At 32.9% G+C, this 12,245-nt stretch overlaps 1 protein-coding gene across 1 annotated transcript in view; it reads right to left on the reverse strand.

Moving 5' to 3' along the window:
* LOC108691765 overlaps positions 1-12,245 on the reverse strand; it is a 55,160-nt gene that overhangs the window by 9,254 nt on the left and 33,661 nt on the right. The window contains exons 4-10 of the mRNA XM_018199668.1: positions 10,905-11,038; positions 8,115-8,309; positions 6,564-6,649; positions 4,223-4,419; positions 3,781-3,898; positions 3,265-3,504; positions 889-1,046 (exon numbers count right to left, since the gene is read on the reverse strand). Of these exons, the coding sequence (XP_018055157.1) occupies positions 889-1,046; positions 3,265-3,504; positions 3,781-3,898; positions 4,223-4,419; positions 6,564-6,649; positions 8,115-8,309; positions 10,905-11,038 (1,128 nt within the window). The remainder of the gene's footprint in view (positions 1-888; positions 1,047-3,264; positions 3,505-3,780; positions 3,899-4,222; positions 4,420-6,563; positions 6,650-8,114; positions 8,310-10,904; positions 11,039-12,245) is intronic.

The following is a 12,245-nucleotide window of genomic DNA, read 5'->3' on the forward strand; positions in this document are numbered from 1 at the left end:
CTGAAATAAATCTCTTTAGAGAAAAAGAAATAAAATTTTGAATAAATACTATAAGAGTCGTCACTAAATAAATCATACAGTTCCATGTTATGGTTACTTTATTATTCCCATCCGTTCACTTTTTTAAAACATTAACGATATGTGATAACAAAGACAATAACATAAACAAAAAAATCTGTTGGACTTTATTAAGTAAAAACTACATTTACTATCTAAGTAGAAATCAAATATCTCAGATAATCATATACGATTGTAAAACAAAAACTTGAAAAATAAAAATATTTATTTGTGTAGGATTTTTTTAAATTGTGGCATAATTTTCATCATAGATGTGTTCGCAACAAGATGTTACGTTTTATTTTTAATGTCGTTTTATTTTTAATGTAGCCTCGATTATTCTACTTATCCTTATAGTCAACTGATCCCGGTCTCCCCTACTTCAAATTTTTTTTTTGTTAAACTTATTATTATTACCTGGAAAATTTTACAAATTTTATTTACATTTTATTTACCTTTATTTACAATAATAATTTGCTACATTGAATGAAATTTGAAACATCTCTAAAAATTAGGACCACGTAAGAAAAATAAATTTTCAATTTGTCAGAATTTCAAAAAAATTAAATTATTTTTTTTTAATTTCCATCATTAACATTTATAATTTTAAACTTTAATTAATAATTACAGATTGTATTAAAATAAAAATTAATTTAAATTAATTAATAAACATAATTAAAATGTTGACATTTATTTGGCCGAGAGAACCTCACAAAAGTTATAAATCTTTTTTAATTAAAAATACTAACTTAATATTTCTAAGTATCGAAATGTAAGTCATAATAAATATATAAGATTAATTGCTATAAACATTTTTTTTTAATAACTCACCCGATGTAGGCAAAGCTGCACCACCAATTCATGATAGCTTCTGAAAACAGCGACTCTCTGATGTCGTATCGACTTCGTAAATTATACTTGCTGTTGTCTAATGGGACACCCAGTACGTAGGGCAACTCTTCTCCATGCACTGTATGTTGACGTTGTTGCTGCAATATAACGAGATCACTAGATGTGCTTTTATACCGAGGCACGGATTTTATCGACACTTCCATTCGCATAACTCAAAAATATCAAAGCTCAGGTTGTTATTTCTTTTCAGCATTTCTCGTGTCCCATGTCTCTTTTTTATTCTCTATCTACATACATACATCCTTTAAAATTTCCATTTTAATGTAGTCTTCAACTATCAATATCTCTTACTGCAATTCTTTATTTTGTATGTTTGTTTACTAAATTTATTTTTATAATTTATTTTCAATCTAATTTTTATTTATTTATATTTAATCAATAATGTTTTTTTTATTAATAGAGATACAAAAATTAAAAAATTGGTTATCCAATATTCAGATATAAAACATTTTTGAAATTTCGAAATGCTTCGAAAATCTTTTTTAAAATTTATAAATTTATAAATCGTTAAAATACAAAATGTTTCTCTTGGTTGATATATTTGCATTCTCAAATTTATTTTAATATCTTCTTTTTAGAAATCCAGAATTATATACACACACACACACACACACACACACACACGCGCGCGCGCGCGCGCGTGTGTGTTACATTATATTTGTAGCTAACAATCTATTTTGAATTAATTTACCCGCTAAATTAAAGTTTATTTCGAGTTTAAACTCTCTCATCGTCAATCCTGCCAACAATTTTCGAATGAAATTTCCTGAGCGCAAGTTCTCAGATTTATCGCAATTGTAATTATTTTTAGCGCGATAAAGTGAGCGTATTTACAAACACGTCAATTTGTAAAGTTCAATAAAGGGTGAATTTACGAGAACGAGTGAAAATTAAAATTCATCGAACTCGTACGTATGCAAAAGAGAGAGAGAGAGAGAGAGAGAGAGAGAGAGAGAGAGAAGGATAGAAAAAGAGTAAGAGAGAGAGAGAGAGAGCAAAGAGCAATTGAGATAGAAAAAGAGAGGGATTGACGTAACTTGGCATGGAAATGATGCACACTGCGAATCGTTATTTGCAGATTTAAAATCTAATATCCTTGTTGACGTGAGGATGTACGTTGTACCCGGAGGTATATTCAATTTAGCGATATTCTCGGTTACCGCATGGCGAGGTTGTTGCCGGCGCACGCAACGGCGATAAAAATAGTTGGCCGAAATCCAAATGGGTTCGCAGCTTGGATTTTTATCTCGGCGAAACTGTGCGAGCACAATGGCCATCACTAGGTCACAACTCGTCCCTTCCAAACTAAGAAACCAAGGACAATGAATACAATGCACTAACTGTGTCTAATGTCCTAAAAATTTCGCCCTATCTTTGCCAGTTTATCGACTTTAGAGTTAGTTTTCTTTTAACTTGATTGAAAACCGTTGTTATTACTATTTTCATTATTATAAACTTTAACAACTTTATAACTTCTTACAAATATTATTTGTTTAATAAAATAATATGTTAGTAAATTTTTAAGTCTTTGTACTTCTACTTTGTAACAAAAAAAAAAGAAATTTAAATATTGATTAAATATAAATTATATTAAAATTAAATTGTGAAAATTAATTCAAGGTAAATAAAAAATAAGAAATTGAAATAAGAAATATTAATAGTTGCAAGTATAATATATTAGAATGAAAATTTTAGATTTTAAAATAAACAATTTATATAAACTTTAAATTATTTAAAAGTAGTTTATTATTGAAGATAGAATTCTTGAAGTGTCATCTACTAATTGCAGAGTTGCTCGTAAATTTGGTCGAAAAAAGAAAATTCTGTTTTTCTGAAATCTTTTCAAGCTCAGCTTGTTTCTCTCTAACAATCAACACTCTTACGCTTCTTATGGAAAACCATAGGTAACGTATATCTTTCTATCCGCTTCTTTTTTTCTTTCTTGTATTGTCTCTTCTCTTTTGCGGTAAGAGAATTAGAAAAAGTAAATTCCTCATTTCAGATTCACCGATAAAGTACAGCGATGAAAAATGCCCTCCGTTTTCAGGAGCAACACTCCGCGTCATGGAATAACAACGTTGCATGAAACTGCACGAATTGGAGCGTTGAAGGAAGTGCACTTTAACTCATCATCCCCGCCAGACTATCCTTTTCCCCCTTTCTCCTCTACATATCCTTTCCTCGCCCATTGATGCTACGTGTAACATTTTTCCCGCTCCATGTCGGGTCCCGCTTTGTCGAGGGGCGTCTGAGCCATGATAATCGATCTTCGTTGTATCGTCGAGACCTACTTACGCCAGAGTAGTCTTGCATAGCTTTCGGATGCGAGAAGACGTACATGTAGCTCTTCGGGTTCGCCCTTGAATGCAAATTGGCAGTCATTATTAACGGCGCCACGGTGCCGCTATCGGAGAGTGCCTCCAGCACCATGTCTCGATTTTTCGTGGCGTACTCTTTCGTGAATCCACTCGAGAAGTCGCCATATTGTTCCAACACTTTCGACAGGATCAACTCCGGCTCCAGTTCGTGCGTCGCCTGAAGATATATTTTACCTCTGTCAAGTCAACACCCCATCACATAAAAAAATCGAAATGAAAATATAAATTCATCAAAATTCTAATTCGCCCCATAACAAAAAAAAAGAAATGCAGCAGCAATTTCTGGAGTTGAGAATGTAAAGATACTGGAAATTTGAAGTCATAGGAAAGAAAATGATATCTCAAGATAAATCCAATAAGAAGGAAAGAAAATAAATTGAACAAGAATTGCTTCATATTGGGACAAATGAACTCGACACACGAGTAAATTTACTTTGGCATGGTCTCGCAGGATTTCATCCCGTTGTCCATCAAGCACGCCGTGTAACAAAGCAACTGGTGGCAGGATGTGAAATTTCTCGGATTCTGTTACACCGTACATCAGATCAAATCTAAAAGCAACATACAACATAACTTGTTATTTTTAATTTGTTAAATGTAAATAGATAATTTGCTTTAAAAATTTCAATCCTTTTATATACCTAATGGAACAGACATATCCAAAAATTCATTAATCACATTAAATATTAATAATAGTCATCGGTATAAATATTTCTCACAGTTCCATCTATATCTCGCAAACTGTTTTTCAGTTTTTGTAAGTTATTATTTTTTTATATATATAATATCAGAGATTAAGATTAACATCTATGTGTAAGGATTATTAGGTCACTTTAATTTCCTATATTATTCAATAGGAAAATCCCAAATCGTACCTGCCGAAGAGCTGGGCGTTCTCCATTAAATTGAGCGGCTTGTCAGGGATGACGGCCCGGTCGATCAACGGCGCGTAGGCCGGCACGTATTTCGGCTTGTGGATTTTCACGTGTAGCAGCCTGTCTACGTCCTGGTTGCGCAAGCAGAGCGCCAGTTCGCTGTCGCTGGTGGTGGGACAGTTGAGAGCGTGCGCCACCTGAAAAACGATCCCCGCCATTGCTCACGAGCGCAATGAACGCGGCCAACGACCCTGTACCCTCGGCATCGATGTAACTGTGTAACGATTCTTCGCCGTGACGAGCAACGATATGTCTTTCCGTCGAATTCAAATCGCGAGTGAAGCAGAAACATGGCGCCGTCGTTTGTGAAACATACGTTACCACGTAAAAACTATGATAAACGGCGGTTTTCATCAGAAATGTTTTTAAATTTCGGAATTTTTTATAGTGATTCACTATATTGATGAGAATTCAAACAATTCAGAACTCGAAGATCTAGAAATCATAATATGACAAAACTTATGTAAAGGAAAGGGGGAGTAAGATGACGAAGAGAGTACAATAACGAATTGTTAATTTTTTAAAGATAATAATAAACGAAAAGCAAATGCTTAACTTATTAAAGACTTTAGGTAATAATATACAATCTCTTATATATATATATTTGAATTCAAAAATAGGTAACACATTAAGAAATGGATGCATTCACTTGTAATTTTGCAATATTTGTATATAAGGAATAACATAATATAGTACTTTCATTTTGTTAATAAAATTGCAATATTGTGTAACTAAAAGCGAATACTATTAACATATTAATTTTTTTTTTATTTTTCGCATTACAATGGTTGAAAAAAAGATGACGAATGTCGTGTATGAGTAAGATGACGCTTTCATGGAAGCAGATTGTAGATTATGTACTCACGCGTGACGTTTTCGCAACTCAAATAATGAATAATTTGATGCTCATGGTTCCACAATACAATCAATATGACTAATATAGACATTTCTATGAAGAAAAGAAGAATTATGTAATATGTACACATTGTTCCTGTATGTTACAGTTTATAGTTTTTCATAATACCTTCATAATATCACAAATAATATCAAAAATTAACATTTATATATTATAATAACTTTCACGTTTGTCTCATACAAAATACCTACTTGATTAGAAATAAGATTAATTATAAACATTTTTCTGTGTAATATTAAGATGTTAGATTTCATGTGATATAATTGCGATATCCAAGTTAAGTTCTTTATTCTTTAATAATTTAATATTCTTTAATAATTTTATTTAAATCTTATTTTATTTTTGATACACAGTAATAAGTAGACATATTTTACTAGTAAGTTCATTACATAATTATTAGCATACAGTACATATAATACAAATATAATGTTAATGTTAACGTTTCAATAATTTTATTTTCATAAATTATATAAAGGTTTTATTTTGTTTATATTTTTCTTTAAAACTTCTTATAATACATTGAAACAATATAAACATATCACAATAAATCTTTTTTATTCATGAAAAGTATATTTTTAACTTAAATTGACTTTTCGTCATCTTATCCACTATTAAAAGTCATCTTACCCACATATGAGAGCAAGATGACGAAATTGATATGTTCTTAAAAAAATTAAATTTTAAAGAATTGTAATTTATTTAACAACTTTATAATTTTTACAAATAATAACTAAAACTGTAGTAAAAAAGAATAAATCAGTCTCTTTATCTTCATCAAGGAATTAGAAAAAATCGACAAACCTTAAGATCGTCATCTTACCTCCTCCTTTACATGTATAAATAGAAAGTTCAACGTTAGAAAAGGGATTGAAATCTAAATATCATGAATTATATATATAATGAAAACAAAAAATAAAAGATAAAACGGAAGAATAAAAATTTAAGAATTTCTTGAGAATTGCGATCTCAAACATCTAAAATTCCAAAAGTTTTAGACATTTATATATTACGAATATCATAATTCATGAAGATGAGCCACACTCTATAATCTGAAAATTTATTTCTAAATTGCTTTAAAAAGTATTTTACATTGAAATTAAGGAAATTAAGTTAAAATGCGAATTCTTCACAACAAAATCAGATTCGACGTTTCAAGCATCTAAGCATCTAATTTTTATGAACTTGGGAAAAAAATAGAGGAAGATGAAAGGTTCTTTCAAATTCTAGAATTAAGTCAATCGTGGAATTAATGATAATAAATGCCGCATATAGCAATTTGTCATTCCGCGAAACTGAAATCCAAGCGCATCAATCCTCATCTCGCGTTTTTATTGGCGACTATTATGCAGTGGCGTCTTTCTTTACCTGCTTGGTAATTTGCAATGGCGCCTTGCCGATGGCGTCCGCGCTCATTGCCGACCCTGACATCAGAATAGCCCGTTTGAACAATCCTGCAACAAAATAAAGATGTCATTGATTAATAACTTAGCTATTTAACATCGCGTCCAGCAGTTCTCAAATGTTAAGTTAGCGTAGAGAAGAAGAATAAGGTCATTAAAAATTAATTTTTTTTTTTAATTCAATATTTAGAAATACTTGACGTACAAGAGTTTTAAGGATATTTGAATCTAATTGAAGAAGGAATTTATAGAATTATTAATATTTAAATCATTTGTATATACAAAAACTACTTTTTTCCTTGACAATAACAATGTTGAATTTTTAATTTTCCAACTGCGGTCTAACAAATGATTATATTTACGTCACGTATGGATAAGAAGGAATGCAGCTATTAATATAAAATGGCACCAATATTTTTGAGAACCCACGGTATGGCACGGGCATTTCTGTCTCGACGTGTAAAATATTAAGTCCGGTTATTTTTCATTGCACAATATAATTATTGGCCGGACGTGGTGGCATTGTGCGCCCGGCCGGAAGAGAAAAGTTCCTTTTCCCGGCCGCCATTGCGAGTCGGTCGGGTGAAAAATGGTCGACATCTTCTTTCTTGCTTTTACTCGTTCTCGCTGACCCTGCTCACTGCTGAGCACCGCCGAGTACTCGAAAGTGCTTGAGTGCTCGTGGTCGATGTATGCTCGCCATTGAACACGTGTAGACTACCGATTCTTAGATTCCCTTGTCAAACTCGGTCAAATATCACAATGCAAGTTCTTACGAATCGGAAAAAAGGAAAACTCGGAAGGAAGTAGTTGAAGTAGTTGAGATCTGAATAAACGACTATTCACTGATAATATACTGATCTAATAACTAAACTAATAGTTATGTATCTTACTTATATCCAATAATTGAGATGTGTAAAACAAAACGCCTTGATAATTCAACACTTATCTAAATTCAACAATTATCTAGTTCTTGGAAATATATTTCAAGTAGTTATTATTCAATATTTTATTATAATAAATATCCTCACTTTCAATTTTAATCATAAATTCCATAAATTTTCTCAATATCAGTAGATCATTTATTCCAAAGCATATACTGATCGAATATTGTTTCGACTGTACACATGTATTGCATTTAATGCGTATGCCTATCTCTCTCAGCTTGATTCCTCCAATTAATCTCACGATTATCCCTCGCCGACTCGGAAATCGTGATCCCTATATGCGATCACTGTACGCTCCTGTGACTATGGATAATGTTTCCAATTACAACGAGGAGAAGGATTAACTCGGATTGCATATAGTCCTTTGATTCTTGCGAGAGCGTATTGTTGCAAGCTAGTGGATGTTAAACTTTTTTCGGGACGACTTTCAAAAATTGATAAGACAATAAAATAAGAAATGAAAACTGAATCGTAGAAAACAACATTAAGAAAGAAAGATTTTATAGGAACAAGAAAAAAACGTGATTGTGTTAATGTAATATAATGTACAAACTTCTATTCCTATTTACCTTTTTTGTTGGCAACTGGACTGATTAGAAGTAGATTAGCAAAGATAGCTCCAGTTCCATGGCCGACCAAAGTAACACTATTAGGGTCGCCGCCAAACTCCGCAATGTTTTCCCTTAGCCAAAGTAATGCTGCTATTTGATCTAACAGTCCAAAATTGCTTGCTGTATCGTCTCTAATTCCAGGTCTCAGGAAACCTACAGTAAAAGTCTTGCATTTACTACACGAATAAATATCTCAATAATTAATTATTTATAAAAATTGAAAAAGGAAAACGTTTTAGAAAAACTGAAGAAACTAAGAATAAACTTTGAAAGCCTGAGATTTATATAGAAACCTATGGATTAGATTAATTCAAGAAATTTTCCCATGTTATTTGTTTAAAAGTTTTATTACTTCCAATCACTAAAAGCATAAAACTTAAACGAATAACGAATGAGAATTCCTTGAACTAATTAAGAATCTAAAAAGTCAAGGGACTATAAACTTGCGCATTAAGAAACGATGGTCGAAGGGTGTGTCTTAAAATTTTTCAACGGTAAGACCTGTTCAAACTGAAAATCCAAGAATCCGTGAAAGAAAGAAGTAAAGCTCATTAAAATAAATCCCATAAATATCCATCTCTCGACAACCTGAAAGCTTCTGAGACACACCTCTCTTTTTTTGTTTCTTATTGAGGCTCTCGAATAACTGGGATTCCAGGTTTCAAGATCCCCGGGGACTCGTGTATTCAGTGTCCCAATTAATTAGCTCCACGGAGATGCAAAATTCTCCCCCTCGTGCTTAAACATGAAGCACTTTCGCGCGGTAACGCGATCGCCAGAGCTGTTTTTGCTCGGCAGCCGCTTCGCGCTCGGGACCATATTTTTCCCCTGTTTTGCGCAGGGCGGACATGGTGGCGGCATAGCAGGGCGGGTAGAAGCTATCCGCAGGCTCCTCACGGGCTAACTCCACGGCCACCTAGAGCGGGTCGGGGTTACTAAGCGCTTCCCCAGCACTTTAACCTAATTTATGATTATGGTTTCGCGTCCGCCTCTTTTTTTCTTCCGCCAACCACTCCACTTACCGGATATACCGAATGTACTCACACCCGTACACGTGCGCACCACGAGCTCGTCTATTTGCATCGCGCCGTCGCTGTCATCTCGCGAGAAGGGATTGCCGGAATTTCGCTGTTAACCCCTTCAGGACGACCACAGTACACGACAATTTCGGATTGCAGGTGCCGCGATGCACCACACTTCTGGATGGCAGTTTTTAACGAACTTTTTGAATAATGACGCTTTCGCATGACCGCCCTCGTGCAACGGCAGAGAAATATATACTATTACCACATCAGTTATATACTTTTTTTTTAAGTAACAATGAGAAAAGTGCACACCTGGATAATACACGGAATAATTTAACGTTTTTTCATACCAGAAAGTACCATGTCGCAATCTAGCATGACCTCATTGTTGTTAAATCGCCCGTATGAATACGAATATTTTTATAATGTTTTAACTGAATCGAGCAATCCAAAAGATAAAATTTCTTGTTACATCTATGTTACCTCTGCGAATTTTACAAGCGCACAAGACAGCTTTTCTTTTTAGTTTAAAATAGTTGTTTGTGATTAAAATGATATAGTGAAAAGCATCATTTACACTTCCGGTGACGTGATAAATCTACTGCCTTGTATCGTGACCTCGGTAAACTTTCTTTGAAAGCAAAATCCAATATTGAAAAGCTCGAAGCGATAAAAATTTAGGTAGGAAGTTTGCGAAGCAGGCAGCAGCCTTGGTAAACGACAAACCGTAACGAAGTTATTTATTCGACGTGGTATACAGTTAAAGTATATTAGTACTTTTCCTCTTGGATCGATCGACAACTCTTTGTTGTTTATAGATAAGACCAACAAAGACGAGCCATCGTGTTGCAATGATCTTTGTATCTATCACATTCTTTCAACAATTAATAATTAAAAACAAATAGATAGATTCTAGGAACACAAATTATATATAATATTAAGAGCTATTAGAGACACGCTATTTGACAAATGTGATTTGTGAAACGAAGATTGATAAAACAATCAACCATTGTACCAAACATTTGGTTACTGTGGTCATTTTCATTTGGATATATTTAACAATACATACAAAATAAACATACAACATGGGCTGAGTCCTTGTGTTAAACATTTGTTGATTGTTTTATCAATCCCCACAATTTCACAAATCGCATCAATTAGCGGCTCTAATAACTTTAAACAATTTCGAAATAAAAGGTAGATAAGCCTGTATGAGCCAAAGCCAAATTAGCGGTATGTAAATTATTGTATATATTTATAAATAATTACATACAAATCGCATACATTTTGACCCCGATTAGTATCCTTTTCAGCGTTTATTGGTAATATGAGATGGTAATTAAATTTCGATCAAATCTTCTATCGTCATGTAAAAATAATTGAAATTGAGAAAGGTTAAAATTCTTCTACAAATAAATATATACAAAAGATCAGCTCTTTAAAGAGGTGCTGACGAATCACATTAACAGAATGTAGATGGAAGATTCAATCAAAACTTAATTACTATCTCACATCACTAATAAGCTTATTGGTAATGTGAGGACTCAAAGCGAGATCGAAACGTATGTGATTTGTATGTACTTATACTTTTGTACGTAATTATTTATAAATATTGATTCGCGCATTATTAACTGCATTGGCTTAAAGGGCTTCTCTTCTTCCTTTTATTTTATGATTCTTGTAACCGTATTGTATTATTGAATAAAAAATTTATGTTTTTTACCTAGAATACCAAGTCGAAAATTAATGGTAACAAAAACAATGTTGCCGTAAGCCGCTAATATAGTGCCATCATAAGGATTACCACTGTTCCACTCAAAGCTTTCACCGTGGATGAACATCATAACCGGATACTTCCTCAGATTTTTGTGACCTGAAACGATAAAGAAATTAAATATCTCACAACCGTTTAAATATTTATGTTTAAATATTTATGCAAACGTAATTTGTGTTCTCTTCGTTATTGACATTTAGAAATGAAAACCTTATAGCAACCGTAACCTACATTTTGTAAAAATGGAGGAAATGAATACTTTCTGTCACTCATTCATTTTTACCAATATTCCGCTACGTCAACCCGTTGTTACAGTAAGTCTTTAATTATTTAATTAACAAATTTTTCAGCTATTTTTCGAAGATTTTTTTTATGTTAATTAGCAAATAAGGATAAAATCTTCATTATTCTTTGGAGATCGACTATAATTTACCTTCTTCAACGATGGTAAAATTTTTTATTTGTATTTAAGAAGTTTTCCTTTGGAACGCCTTGAGGATCTCTGATTTACATCAGGCGAAAAATTATCGCTGGAGTTTGTTCGTGAAAATGGAAGCACAGGATTAGTCCTAAAATTTATATCATCCCCCTTGAAAACTATTCACACAGTGAGTTTTCGATATTAGGGTAACTATAAATTCTTCGCCATCCCTATCCTTCGAACGACGTAGTTTCCTTTTAGCACGCGATCCGCAAATTAGACTGGAACGACAATCTTCTGTGAGATTTATCGGAAAATCCGTTCTGCCAAACTTTCTGCTGACATTTGAATATCGAATTTGTCGCTGATTGTAAGTAAATCATTCCTCCTCTGAATACGATAATAAAGCACCGATTGATCAAATGCGATTGTCAGGAATATAAAATGTCAATATTTATTAATTAGAGAACAGATTATTGTACATTTCAATTATTTAAAACTTCTATATTTCTATATTTTCTATACTTCTATATTTTTCTAAAGTTATTAATTCCTATTGTCTAAAAGAAAGCTATTAAAAGTGAATCTATGTTTGTTAAATATTTTGAGTTTTTCCAATACTTTAAGATATTTCAAATAAGAGATTCAAGAGATATAAATATCATTTACGTGGTAGGTTACATCAAGAATGAAATGGCAGAGATTTCATCCTTTGGCGACTTCGAGAAGCGGCGATCTAAAAACTCATTTAGCCGCGACGCTTATCCCGAGATTTAATTAACGGTTTCAATTATCACCGACGACCGTTCGTCGAACTAACGTATCTCCTATTTCCTCCGAAACGCTCGATAGAATGGCTGGCGCGTACT

The sequence above is a fragment of the Atta colombica genome, unplaced genomic scaffold (assembly GCF_001594045.1).
Source record: "Atta colombica isolate Treedump-2 unplaced genomic scaffold, Acol1.0 scaffold51, whole genome shotgun sequence".
Classification (NCBI taxonomy): Eukaryota; Metazoa; Arthropoda; class Insecta; order Hymenoptera; family Formicidae; genus Atta; species Atta colombica.